Source organism: Lupinus angustifolius, chromosome LG12 (genome assembly GCF_001865875.1).
Source record: "Lupinus angustifolius cultivar Tanjil chromosome LG12, LupAngTanjil_v1.0, whole genome shotgun sequence".
NCBI lineage: Eukaryota > Viridiplantae > Streptophyta > Magnoliopsida > Fabales > Fabaceae > Lupinus > Lupinus angustifolius.
The window spans coordinates 17214235-17229584 of record NC_032020.1 but is presented as its reverse complement, the minus strand read 5'-3'; the positions used below and the strand labels follow the sequence as shown (position 1 = coordinate 17229584).

The following is a 15350-nucleotide window of genomic DNA, read 5'->3' as shown; positions in this document are numbered from 1 at the left end:
CGCCTAAATATCAATAAACATATTCAACTTGATTTTGATTATTGTGGCCGGGTTAGTAACATTTAATTAAGATGTCATTATAATTTAGATAAGATGTTTCTAGTACAAATCAATCTGCTAATTATCCTTGTCTAACGTTTAAGTTAGATTAGATTAGAGAAGGAGTAGGCACTTGTTTAGTTAGCAGAGGAATGAGTAATTCAAAACATATGATATATTATAATGGTTTAAATTATTATTTATCTTTAAATTTTTTGGTTTGTAAATAGTTTGTTTACACAAATGGGTTTGCTGGTTCAAGTGTTAAATGGTTATTTCATATAAAGAAAATATCAAATAGTAACTTGAGTTAAAAAAAAAGGCATGTCTAGTAATTCCTTATTGACGTATACGTATGTTGTTAATTACATGTGAACTTCGAACTGATTGGGATCCTTGGCTTGCAATTTATGCGCAAACATGAGTTAGAACCTTGTTGATTGGTGAATGCTTTGTATTTTATCAGGCTCAGTGAAACTGTCATAATAAAATGTCTTGGTCTTCTCATGTTCAAATGTTTGACTGACTCTTACACCACTTCTTTATTTGAAAATTAATGACCATGTAATAAAACTTATGTAAACCAATTATTGAACTCTAAATATATATTATAACATGAAGTTGTCATGAATTGATGTTGTTGATCCCTTCTACTCTTGTCATTATCTGCTTTATTTTCTCTTTTCGTCAGTTTTACTAACATTTTTCCACTCCTTATTTAACATATTAACAAGGTAATGGTCTCGTGCACATATCTAATCATTAAGGGATTCACGAGGTAGATATAGACGGGAGTGGGTACAAGTGACTTAGTGGCGTTTAAGTAATGGTCACCCTTCAATTGCAATATAATCACATTACGAAATAGGTCATATACAACAAAATTTATATGTTGATTTTAAACGAATCAATTATAAAAAATATATACATAAAGAAATACAGGATCCCATTTATCATTTAATTTTATGAAGTTATTTTGGATGGATAATGTAACAATGATTACATCATTATCCTATTTTATAATTAATAGGATGATAATTTACTGAAATAAAATTATAGTTTTTTTGTACTATCAAGGGTATTTTTCACCCTAAGGATGAGGAACCAATCTTTTTTGAGTGTGTGACTGTTCCTCAACAAATGTAACTCTTATGAATCAAACTTTTAACCCTTTAGTTATCCTAAAAACCTAGTAGAACTATACACCATTAAAGTTTATTACGAAGATAATGAGAAACAAAATTTTCATATTTTAATCTAAATGTTATTGATATTTGGATCATTGAGTATTGAACACCAATCATCCAAATAGATCTATTGAGTAAAGATTAAAAGATCTCTTCTTTACATATATATAAATAATGTATACATGAATATGGTCATTTAAATGACACAATAGAACATTTTAATTCTCATAGCTCTGTGTGTATCTTTATACACACTCTTATATTTCCATTTTATTAATATTACCTGTGTTTTTTCTTGGTGCATCCACATTTATGCCTGCATCTAATACATATGTATTCTCTTTTGATTGCTGGCCGAAGTGATGATTAGATTATTCCATGCTTTTATTTTAAAACATCCCATTGAGATTAGTTACAACAATTGAGGAAGGCCATAACATATTAACAATAACTTAAAAGAGTTAAAGGTGATATTTTCTTGTGAGAACAGAATAAATGCTCGACCCTGTATCCCATTTTGTTTGCATTTTTTAGTTATGATATTAGATTCCAACATTTTTGTCACACGTCTTATTAGGTGCTAGCTCATGCTTTATTAGTTAGGCTAGTAGCAACACTTATGACTCTGATTAGGATCACAATATTATGGTTTCATACATTTCTTAAAACTCTGGATCTGGACACAAGCTTTTGGTATAAACCCACTACGCATATAATAATCCAGTACTTAGCAACAGCAAAAAATAATTACAAGATACGTATTCATGGTTCATTTGGTATCAATCCCACCATTAAAAAAATTAATTAACTCATGGCCTAGTTAATCAGATTTAGGTTAACAATTTCTGTGCGTGATGAATTTGATATTTGTTTTATTTGTTGAGTCATTTAATGTCTAGTTGAAGTAGTATGTGTGATGGACCAAACCCTTTATGATGCTTGTGTGACATTCATAACAAACAAAAAAACAAGTTAAAGAGACAGACATGACATAATAAATCTCGACAGCAAATTATAAAAAAATATGGGAAAAGATGATTTGCATGTAGACTCAAAACTGTAATAATGTATGTACCCAAAAAAACTTTAATAATGTGATTTTATATGTTGATGTCAGAGTAAACTAATTAAGGAAAAACGTCACTTGGCCCCTCCTAACCAATGAAAAGCTGTAAAGCATCTGCATCCTTATCATTTCCATGGGAGAGCTTCTTTCAAGCTTTTGAGTGAGCTTTGACTTCAATATCTTTTCATCTATATAGTTTTTATTACCATGCTATAATGTGCACTAGTCCATTAGGAATCTTCACATTGAGTAGAATAGTAAATTCGATTTAATATTTAAGTCATAAGACTCTCCTACTTATTAGATTATTTTTTTGGGTATGACATCTTCTCATGTGTTTAAGCCTTAACAATTTGCATGTTTTAATTGGATATTTAAGTGTTTCAATTTTTGTGCCAAATTTTTGGATGAATCAAATGTATGAGACAATTGGACTTTGTTTAGTTTGGAAATCTTAAATGCAAGCATTTCATTATTTAGAAGTGTTTATTTGTCAAATATGGAAGGCAGATGATGGTGGGTTAAGTTGAGCAAAACTTAAATGGATTAATTATTGAAATTAACCATAAAAACAACAAAAGATAAATTAAGAAAAACACCTATTTCAAGATTTCATTATTTATGCTCAAATTTCACCCACCTTAGTCTTCGTAACTAATAATTAAGAGAAACTAGAGTCGAAGTCAATAGGTGGAGATAAAACTTCAAATTCAGTGCTTCCTTTAGAATTTGGTAAAACCGAGAATAAAATAAACTATTATGATCCAATATGACCTATGAAGTAAACGGGTAAAAGAATTTTGATGCAAGTAAGATAGAAATATAGATAATAATGATTATAAAACATGATGTAAGAAAACTAAAGCATTCTAAGGAGACATACGTGTAGTTCACTTAATCGTGATTTTATTGATTAGTGTAATAAGTGGGATTTGGTTTGTGCTTGTGAAATCTATTCCTACGCATTTGTTTATTTGGGTTGTTATCTTACTCTAGTGACTACTACTAGCAAAGATAGAATAATCTCAGTGGGATGTGAGCAACAAATGATAATTAATAAAATGTAAAATCTTTATATCATTAGCGTAAAGATTTATACACAATCAATATATCATTCATAACTTATATTAATATATTTTTAGTAAGTCAATGATGATTAATAAAAGATAGATGATACATTGATAATATAACAAATTTACATATTGTTAGTATGTACATTTTTTTTTCATTTAACAAAATTAAGGAGAATGTGAATTGTATACATAAAATAAACATAGTCGATGACGTGTTTGGTGGCACGTGAATGCGGTTATATATAGGAGAAAAATAATGTAGGCATTATTATATAAGTTTTATACATTCTTACTGATATATCATTCATATTTAATTATTATTAATTTTTTAAAAGAAATAATATAAATGAATTATGAATGATATACTATTGTATATAAATGTTTGATGATGAATGTAAAAAGCTTTTTTATTTTGTGTATACAATTTTTCTCTATTATGTTTATAATCTTTATATTCCAGTAAGTAAAATACTATTTATAATCTTTATATTCCAGTAAGTAAAATACTATTTATAATCTTTATATTCCAGTAAGTAAAATACTATTTATAATCTTTATGGCTTCTATTTTATTATCATTTTTCCTTCAGCTCAGACAAGAGATAGGGCTGGGTTTGCAGTATCTTTGCTATAACTCAAAAACTAATTCAGTCTCGCTGATCTTATTTTTTACTTGAATTGTGGGACTCATATTAATCATTAAGCTCACAAAGTATCAGTTTGGAAATTGTTAAGCTAGGCATAAGATCATCAAATAACCGGACAAAAAATGTGCAGCGGGAAAAGCACAACGAAGTAAAGAACCAAGATCCTCAGTTCCAAAAGCTTCATGTCCCCATGTTTCAAATAAATCATATCTTACTAAATTACATAAAAATATTATTTTATATATTTTTTAATTTTCTTTTCAAATATGTATCAAATTTCTATTGGATTGGAATATAATGGTACACCAAAAAGTGAGACAACTGATCCCCATTCTAAATTAAGGGTGGGGGCTTTTAAATCTTGTTTTTGTCCGAGATCAATTATACCAGAGGTCCTGCTTGTAGCAACCAATTAGGGCTTCTGACGCTCCTTGTGAAGGACCTATCATCAAATTCATTATTTTGCTTGCCTTATTGTACCAACAACATTTCCTATCTTAATGCATCCAACTAATTCACCATATTTGTTTAAGAAAAAAAAAGAGATATATTTACTGATAATGTTTTATTGAATCTTATATATATATAAGGTAATACAGAATGAGTGTTAAATTATTATATCATTCACTATCATTTCTAATCATCATTCTCTCTTACATAAAAATAATTTGTATTTAATACATTGTTACCGTATAGATATAAGAGTCTTTGTTAAATTATTGATAAAAGTTGAAAACTTAATTATGTATTTCACCCACCACATTTATTATTTATTAATGTTATGCATATTCTTGCTAAGCTACAAAACAAGCAGTGGGGGAGGGAGAAATTGCGTGAGCCTCGACGATACCATGGGCGCTCGCGTAACGGCATGCACGCGCCGCCATTTCCCGATGAACCTGCCCAATCAATTACAATAGAATCTTCAATAAAACGGTTGAAACGGAATCTCCTTGTACTGTACTCACTAATCAGTATAGTAGAACATAACACACGTGACTCACCATGATGCCGTACGATTTATCAGGTGTTCTGCACATCAATCTTACCTGAATGAGCCATTATCTTAAACAATATGATGTCATGTGGTTCTGTATGTTGCATTATATATTTAAAAATTGAATATATCAAAGCACATGAAACATGTAAGGATACCCTAGCATGTTTAAATAATTTAATTATTATAGATAGATAAAACACCACAAATATCCCTAGCTAATGGAATCCCTTTTTGAGATTATTATTCCATGTAAAATTGTTAACAGTTAAGGAGCAAATCATATAGTTCCTAAGTTGGAATCTCTATATTCTGAATGAATTTTCAATTAGGATGTGGATTAAATGAAAGTTATAAGATCCGACGGCATCAGCATTTCACTTTGTATTTATTTAACTTTATAAATATTCCTGTATCCAAATTCATGAAACATGCATGTATGTACATTTTTATATACTAGAGTGTGGTTCACATTTACAAGTTCTTTAATAAACAATTGTGATGATGTTCGCAATTTTAATAAGGTTCAATGGAGACATGATGTACGTAAAGCTAATACTCGTGCTAATGCGAACACCATAGCAAATTCAGGGATAATCTGATTCCACGGTCCCTTGCTTTCACTTTCAATAGAATGATTTCTGTGTAGCTTTTGTTTGAGTTTTTGATCCCTTTGTTTAATTTTCTACATAAAAAATAATATCATTAAGCAGTGTATGTTTTAAGACAAATGTGGCACATAAAATCTTCCAGGGTGTAATAAAAAAAGTTATATACAATGATAAATATTAAAAAAGAATTATATTTTAAAAATAGTATAAAAAACAATCAAAACAATTATTAGATAATCAAATATTTCATATATTTTTTTGTAATTTACTCTATAAAAATTAATCATTGTACTTTACTGAAACAAAGCATATTAACATATATTTAGTTGTTATCTAAAATATATAAACATAACTAAATTATAATGTGAATAAATTATATAATTACACAATCTATAATCTTACACTTTATAAACTACAGCTAAAATATAATTTATACTAAACTCATGCTAATTGTCATGAGCAATATACTTATTTAATTTTAAAGATAAATAAATATTTGATAGAGTGATGTAATAATTTGACTCCACCTAATAGTGATCAAAACCACATTCTGAAATTTCTATAAATACCTTGTCGATCCCTCCACCCACTTCTCAACCCAATCAATCTTCCACTTCCCTTTTCTTATTACTCCAATCACTACTTCCCCTATTAATACAACAACAACAACAATAATAACACAAAATGGAACCAACGAACGAGTCCGAAAGATCCCCCATCTCATCTCACCAACCACACTCTTCATGGCATTCCCCTGTTCCGTACTTGTTCGGTGGCTTAGCTACCGTTTTGGCTCTCATTGTTTTCGCTCTTCTCATTATTGTTTGCTCCTATTGGAAACTCTCTCGCCACCTCCGTCATCACGGTGATGGAGACCGTGACGTCGAAGCTGGAACCGCCAAAAACGATGATAACTACAAACCTCAAAAATCGTACGAGGAGAAGGTCTTGGTTATTATGGCAGGACAAGAGAAACCAACGTTTTTAGCCACACCAGTGTCTTCAAGCAATAATACTACAAGATCCTCTTCTTTCGGCGACAACACCGGCACTTGTACCTGCGACAAGAATGAAGAGAAATCGGAGGAGAATGTGAAACAGGGAAGCGGCAGCGACAATCAGGTGTTGCAGAATGAAAACAGAGAAACAGTATCTGATCAGAACCGTTAAGCTAAGCACAAGTTCGGGTTTTTCAGTTTTTGTTTTGTAGTTGGGGATAGATGGTTTCAGGAAAAACCAAGACTCGTAAAACAGGTTTTTGGATCATTGTTTTAAGTGTTCAAAAGATTGGTTATCAGTAGATTCATCCAATCCTTTCTCTATCTATCTTTTTTCTTTTTCTTTTTGAAGTGTACATTATTTCGGGAATGTAAATTTGGAATGGAAGCTTATCTGTTATCTCAATTTTGCTTGTGTTTTCATTTTCATCAACCATGAGATAAGATTGTCTTTTGTAGTGGAGAATGGAGAATTTTATAAAGTGGTTTGGGTTTTGAGTTAAGAGAGGAAATATTTACAAATTAAACCTATTTTCATTCATAAACTTTTACGAATCCGATCAATTCAACCCATATCTCAATTTAATTGCAGACAGATTATTAAAATGGAAGCTTTGTCTCTATCGCAATATCTTGACTATCTTTTTTCCCTAATATAAGTGAAACAACATAATAACCTCCAGATATATAGTGTTCTATAAACAGTAATGGGCTATAAATTTTACGTAAAGCCCTAATGGTATTTGGACCAAGCTTACTTCTCTTAAGCAAAACAGGTTATTCAGGAAAAATAAATTTACCAATACATCCTCACTTAAGTATTGCTTTAAGAGAGTTATATGTATGCACTATCAATGTAAAAATTATACAAGTTAATACATTATTTATTTATATTGCTTTTTATCAATAATAATATAATATAAATGGTGAATGATATTATAGTAACAATGTATAAAACTCGTACACTATTTATGTATATATATTTTTTCTCTTGCTTTAAGTATCATGATACTTGACAAGGTTTTAGATGCATATTCATATATGTAAGAAAAATGATGTATCTCATACAAAAATGATATATGGAACATAAGTGTAATATCTTAAAAGTAATAATTTGACTATTAATAATCAATTTGCAAGTAATACATGTTAATTTCTTGTACAATAAGAAAATTCCTATATCGATTCCCCAGAAGTATAAATGTTTTCATTTGCTTTCTCTTATCAGATTTTGGACCTGCTACACAAATGGACACAAGAAATCAAAAGCCCCAGGCATTTTTGGCAAACCATGTGCAACAACTATGGTCCAGTAATTCACATACAGTCAGAGACTTGGACTGGCTAGGTTAGACTGAGCCAGGCCCGGGTCTCACCCAGGACTGATTGAGAATGGGTTTCACCAAGGCAAAATTATCAACTTGGAGAAAAATAAAGGGAAACGTGGGACCAAATAAAATAACTTTCATCAGAAAATGACTCGTTTAACATGTGGGAAAGTCTTGAATTTGGGTTTTCAATGTTAATTTTATATATTTTAAACAATACATTTAGACCAGTTGTTAAGATAACTGAAAAATAAAATAACTAAGTAGCATATGGTTTATACTAACAGCAGCATTGACAGGATTTCTTTTATTTAACGCTCAAACTATAAGATGTTAATAAAGCGGGTGATATGAGACAATTTTTCATTTATTATTATTTTTTATATTGAGACATTTTAAGCAACATATTGATACTATTTTCATGAACATGTTGAGACTTTAGTACGTACTGGTCGAAATTGGCCTACTGTATATTACATTAGTAATCAAACTTTAGTCTCTTTACTCTTCAGATGTGCTTGGTTACATGAATTGAAAGAAATGCTGAAAATATTTATTATATCAATTTAATTAAATTAATGCAAAAACGTAAGATGCAAACATAACTAGTTTTGATTGTCATTTAGTAATTAGAATCGATCATAATATTTAGTTATGGGAGCTAGCATTCTATTTTTTTTGCGGTGCATACATTTTGTAGTCATGGGAACTTATTCAATGCAAAGAAAGGTGGATCCATAAAGTGTGATGTGAATAATTACTAACATTCATTAGTACATTTTAGTGTCCCTCCAAAAATTCGGTTCTATATATCATTTTTTTTAAGGTCATGTATAAATGGGTTTGAAACTATAGATTGATTATTAAATAAGATTTCTCTGATGTGAAGTCCACTTCTTTTTTTACAAAAAAAAACCCGATTTTCTCTTGCTAGCACTGGCAGCACGTGTCATGCTTTTTATTTATTTTTATATCTCTGAATTGTAGAATCAGCATAATTATTTAACAAACCTTGGAGTGAAAGTAGGATAGCTGCACATGCTTATTCGGAAGAGGCAATTCTTATTCAGAAACAGCAATAATTGGATTTGTAATGACTCTATCTTCGTGAAATGGAGAAAAATTAATCCAATATTTCTTAGAACACTACAAGGCCAATCTGTACAAGAATTTTTTAAATGCTGTATGTTTCTAAGTTATTGAGAATATTCTTTTAAGGTTATCTCAGCACACCAATGTAAATTAAAAAAATGAAAAGCTATTTTTATAACTCCTAATTATCACATTTGTCATATATTCTCGGCACATCTTTATGAATTCCTGCTACAATTAGTTGTATTGTTCTACATGTCCCTAATTATCACACTTATCGTACATTCTATGAAGCCTCACTAGATATATAAGGTCGAAAATTCAATTCTTATGAGTGATATTTGTCAGAAAGGACAGTTAAGAACCTCGAAATAGAGATGTTTATTAAGTAAAAAGGTAAGGATACCCTCGGTCCCTATGGTGTTGTTGTGGATGACAAAATAATGAAGAGCATTGCCAACGTTGCAAGGTTTGGTAGCGAAGTAGAGGAAGTAGTTATACTGAAATGTTGGCCACTGGCCACGTTATCCATGAGAAATGAGAAAACAGTTAGTGTCCTCTCGAAGTTTCATTGATGATAAAGTGATGAGAATCTCTCTTTTCTCGTTTGGAGAGTGCCAAATAGCACAATAAGCTTTCCTACCAAACGGAAGTAAAAAAATAAAAGAAAACAAAAAGAAGAAAGAGTACTTTAGTTTACTAAAATGTGAGGGTAGCTTCAATTTTTGGCTTGAATAGCAAGATAAATCAAATACGTGCTACCACCTTTGCTTATACACCAAAGCACCCAACTACAACACTTAATTGTCACCAGAGAGAGATATAGAGTATAATCAGTTCTCATATTGCCACTCTTATAGGCTTTTTATGCTTCTCAAACAAGTATAATATAATTCAACATGGGGTTGGCCTCACACTATAACTGAATTTAATCATGCACTTTCCTCACACTACTTATATACTTAACCTGAGGATGCACTCATTCGTCAGTAACAAGAATCAGCAGAGAAAATAACTCCATTTGACAATGGTGTCTCATTCCCCTGCTAAAATACTCATTGGCCTCCCCTTAGACCCAGATGACAGCAAAGAGATTCTGTCTTGGGCAATAAGAGTTCTAGCCAATCCAAATGATACCATTGTGGCTGTGCATGTTCTTGGTTAGTTATTAGTTTTCTACCTTAGGTTCAAATATGCAGACCAGTTAGCTTCTTAATACTTATTTATTTACATTTTCACATTCAACTTATTCTGTGGTTTTTTAATGTTGTTCACAAACTTGAGTTTATAGATCGAACCATATGTTTATACTGTGAACATTTAGTGTTGTAATAGCATGCAAGTTTGTTAAATTACAGTTGCTAAGGATAAGGATAACGAGAAACGAGTCTCAGTCAGAAGAAGGATCTCACAAATTAGGAAAGCGAAAGCATATGTTATATCTGTGCTTGGAGAATTCGCACAAACATGTTGGTCTAATCAGGTAATCTACCTAGGAATATGTTTTATTTCTCAATCAATACAAAAGAGTCTAGAGTTAATGAATGCTTATGAAAATATCTTTATCAGGTTGATTTGGAAGCCAAAGTGGTACTCAGTTCCAAAGTAGGCCGAGGATTAGTGCAGGAAGCCAAGTCCATTTCTGCTGAATTTCTTCTTCTTTGTGGCTCAAGAAACCAAAGAAATAAGTAAGAACTAAGTGATGTTACATGTATCAATTTTCTTGTTAAAGATCAAACATGACAAACCCTCTAAAAATTTCTTCTTTCTTAGAAATGGAAATTATAAAGGAATCACCAAGTATTGCTTTGAGCATGCACATGAAGGCTGTTCAGTGGTCTCAGTTGGGAGATCTAAAAAGGCAGACCAAATTACACATTCAAATTCAACACATTCTCTAGGTAATTCAACTCCCTGTAATAAGGTAAAAGACAGTACAAATTATATTGGATAATTAGTCCCTTAAATAGGATATCTTCTATTTAATTTTACTAGCAGATAATCATCAACAGAGTTCAAGGCGGCCAAAGATTGATCACCAAGTTGACGAGGCTGCGAGCAGTTCACCGATAACTGTACTAGATGCACTTGAGGGACAATCTAACAGCACCGAAGATGATACCTTTAGCACTAGGGTGTCAAGCATTACAGATACCCCTTCAATGACATCAAAGATTAAGAGCCAATCCAAGTTAAGAAGATCTCAATCCCCATTTAGGCTAATTTTGTCCTTCCTTGGTTCATCATTCAGAAGAAAAAACTTCAACACATCCAAAAATGAAAAGCATCAGCCTTTGTTGAAGTGCTTCACCTATGAACAAATATCCAATGCTACTAATGACTTCCATCAAGGTATTGAAATTTTAAGCCATGATGAGATGGTATTGGTCTATTGGAAACATTGAAATCAGAATCCTTATTCCTATTTCATTTTGTCAAACTACAGATAACTTGGTAGGACGAGGAGGGTACTCGGAAGTATACAGAGGTGATCTTTGTGATGGAAGAACTATTGCTGTGAAGAGATTGGCCAAGGACAACAACAACCCTAACAAGGAAAAGGAGTTCCTTATGGAATTAGGTGTTATTGGACATGTATGCCATCCTAATACTGCAGCTTTAGAGGGATGCTGCATTGAAAATGGGCTCTATCTGATTTTCAAGTACTCTCAGAATGGAAACTTGTCTACTGCATTGCATGGTGCGAAAAGCCTTGTACTCCAATTTCAAATTTAATTTATTGCTATGATTTATCTATAATTACTGTTTGTTATATCGTTTGAGATTAAATACATTGCAATGATTATCAGGTAAAGCAGGAAATTCACTTGATTGGCCTATCAGATACAGAATTGCACTAGGAGTTGCAAGGGGTCTCAATTATCTTCATAAATGTTGCAAACACCGAATAATTCATCGCGACATTAAAGCCTCTAATGTTCTTCTGGGTCCTGATTACGAACCACAGGTAGAATAACAACCAAATCATTGTAGTTGGAAAGAAAAAAAAACAACAATGTTCTTACACAATTCAAATCTTTAAACATGTTTTTTCACTTTTTACCTCTCTTAGATAACCGATTTTGGGCTAGCAAAGTGGCTTCCAAACAAGTGGACTCACCATGCTGTAATTCCTGTGGAGGGCACGTTTGGGTACTTAGCACCAGAGTGCTTTATGCATGGAATTGTAGATGAGAAAACAGATGTTTTTGCATTTGGAGTTCTGCTTATGGAGATTGTAACTGGAAGAAGACCTGTTGATTCTTCCAAGAGAAATCTTCTCCTATGGGTAACCAATGCAGACCTTTCATGAAAACAAAATTGCAAATGATAAAATTTACTTCGTCACATGGGAATAAAAAAGTAAACCTATGGAAAGTACTAGAAGTAGAAATAAACATGATAATAATAAAAATTTCCTCCTTAAAATTGGTTAGATAGGTCTGTCTGCTTACATTATATATTTTCGACTTTACCTAGTGAAATAAAGACTTCATTATTATTGTTGTAAATTGGTTAAACTTAACATTAATCAATAAGGCCTTAACATACAGGCAAAACCTTTCATGGAGTCAGGGAATATTGCTGAGTTAGCTGATCCAAAATTGGAAGGTAAATATGATGAAGATCAACTGCATAGAGTAATACTAACGGCTTCATACTGTGTGAGACAAACTGCCACGTGGCGCCCACCAATGAGCGAGGTGAATAAACAGATATCTAGTTATGTTTAAGTTCCTCTTAACAAAATTACAATTTACCTAAAGAACTTTCATTTTTGTGTTTTTTCTTCTTTTTGGATTTTCTATAGGTGTTAGAACTTCTAACTAGTGGCCAAGACTGTGAGGCTGGAAAAAGCTGGAGGATCCCAAAGTTCAGTTCTGATGACTTAGATGATTACTCAATGGTTTTTGGATATGATGTCCCCTCAGCCATATCTTTGGAGCATTTTTTGATAGAATAAATTATATGTAGGTTCATTGTCAAATTTGTTTACTATAATAAATATTTTAAGGTTTGTGACAGGAAAGCAAGTACTAGTACTAGATAAAAAGTTGGTTCCCTATTTTTGTAACTTAATATATAATAACATTTTTGTTTGTATGTTGATTACACAGTGAGGGTTTTCCATTGAAACAAACATAAACCTTTATGTGTGAGATTGAGGAAAATGTTGGCATTTTGCCATTAGAGCCCAAAGGTTAGTAGACAAAACATTAGGCATTCGAGGGAAGAGAAGCGAGGAAACCATATCAGACTACATTGAGATTGGGTAAATTTAGTTATAATTTCATTCATGAAATTGTGATTTCAATTTTAAATGAATTCCAAATGTCCTAATTGAAATGCTAATGTCTAATTCCAATTTAAATTTTTATAAAACGTTATTGTGTATCTGAAAATGGTTTTTCTTTTATTCGATGGTGATTTTCAATTCAATGTTATATTGTTTCTCTCTCTCTTTAATTACTAACTGAGTTTTTGAATATTATTCTAATAAAATTTAATATTGGGGGATAGTTCTCACAAATAGTAATTAGGTTTTAAAAGTAGAATGAACATGTAATATTATTGTGTCTCATATTGACGAGAGTTTGATGAATCTTAATTATCTGATAGAATACATGAAAAGCCTATATCTGACTTTTATGGGTTGAATCTTAACTTTTGTGAGAAAAAAATAATTTTCTCTCTCCATATAATATGTTTTCATTAAAAAACGAATAAAAGATGCAATATTGTTATTCAGTGTGCACCAGGGATCCTACTAAAAGATCCAAGAGTTCAACTCATATTTAGTGAATTTGTAGGTTCAATACCTACTGAATGCACTCCAATATCGTCAATCTATCATACTTTTTTTTGTTTAAGAAAAATCTTATTGGAAGAGCAATTCATTCTTCATATCCATCCAAAAAGATTTTTAAGAATCTGTTTACGATGTAATCTTCAAGAAATTGAATAGAAAAGAAGTATTAAGATCCATAAATTTGTGATGGGGAACTTTCTATTTCTCTTTCCAAAAACTAACTCGTAAATATATCGTAAAAGACAAGCTCTGCCACCCATGCCATTGTTTCAGCTTAGGCATAGACATGGAGGTGGAGATGCATGGAGGAATTAGCATTCCAAATGAGAGTAAGCATTAACAAGCAAGCTAAGGAGACCAGCCCCTAATATGCCTATATTACTTCATTTGTAGAGTCCCCGGTACACATACCAAGATGTGGATGGGTTTTATGTTACTTTGCGCTATTACTTCCTATGACCCTTGATTTTGTTGAATGAAGATTGGATTTGGTATCCGACAAAAGCACATGTAGTTTGGTTCTTGGTTCTAAAAAATCTTCATGGTTGATGCCTTAAACGCTTTAGGAGACCTTGTTGAAATATTTGATCGACAGTTCAATCTCAAGTCCATTCCCATGTCGTTGAACTCTTCCATTTAAATCAACACACATTACCAATCAATTTGATTTTTATAACAGTGCATTGTTTATACAAATTATCTAAAATATACCCGTTTGACACACATTCAAGATTTTATTTTTAAAAACGAACATTTAATTTGTGAGAATCACTCCGTGTTTTACATGATTTTGTTTTATTACTGCAACCTGAAGTGTTGTCTTGATTGCGCACACCTTTAACTTCGGAATCCAAATTCTCTATAACAAAATTTTTTTATTCCTCTATATCAAACTAATAATATTTTGTCAAATATTTAAATGTATTAATATAATAATTACTTAAAAATTAAATGAGGTATATTATTTATTACTAGGCAAATAAGCTGGTATAAAGATAGAAAACTTTTGTTACATAAGATTTGTATTCTGAACTTTGTAGGCTCGTACAGTGAGGAAGATGGTGATGTTAATAAATGAAATGGACCACTTTGGACAGTGGTGGTGCAGCAGCAATACAAATGAGCCCACAGGGATGGCTTGGGCTGTTAGACACGTGAAGTGGTGTGAGATGGGCCCACTTTGGAGCTCGTTTGATAGTGACACCACGTGCAACGATTTGACCGACACCTTTTTGTCTTCAATGCTCTATCTCCCTCGTAATATAATAGGCAAATATACAAGTTTTTTATTTTCTCCTCCCTAAATAAAAAAAAGTAAACAATTATTCAATTTTTAGTTATGTTTAGAATTTGCGTCTTGATTTCATTTTAACTGTTAGTTTTTTTTAAAGATGTTGGTAAACGTTAGAAGTCTTTTTTTTTTATATAGACTTCAATTATTTGTCATTGAAGAATATCCAGCTCCATTAAAGTAGAGTCATTTCTTGCAACAAAACTCTCATT

The 15350-nt window shown here is 31.5% G+C and overlaps 1 protein-coding gene across 1 annotated transcript; it reads left to right on the top strand.

Annotated features, from left to right (window-relative positions):
- LOC109362361 (probable receptor-like serine/threonine-protein kinase At5g57670) lies at positions 9810 to 13137 on the top strand. Its single transcript, XM_019608094.1, has 10 exons — positions 9810 to 10197; positions 10396 to 10520; positions 10607 to 10725; positions 10811 to 10938; positions 11036 to 11389; positions 11484 to 11738; positions 11848 to 12005; positions 12111 to 12326; positions 12592 to 12741; positions 12849 to 13137. The coding sequence occupies exons 1-10, from the start codon at positions 10065 to 10067 to the stop codon at positions 12999 to 13001; spliced, it is 1791 nt and encodes a 596-aa protein (XP_019463639.1). The 5' UTR covers positions 9810 to 10064; the 3' UTR covers positions 13002 to 13137.

Excerpts from the sequence above, each read along its gene's own strand:
- LOC109362361 (XM_019608094.1), top strand. The coding sequence starts at position 10,065 with ATGGTGTCTCATTCCCCTGCTAAAATACTCATTGGCCTCCCCTTAGAC. Across the intron at positions 11,739-11,847 it reads CTTGTCTACTGCATTGCATG|GTAAAGCAGGAAATTCACTT; the intron begins GTGCGAAAAGCC and ends AATGATTATCAG. Across the intron at positions 12,006-12,110 it reads GTCCTGATTACGAACCACAG|ATAACCGATTTTGGGCTAGC; the intron begins GTAGAATAACAA and ends TACCTCTCTTAG.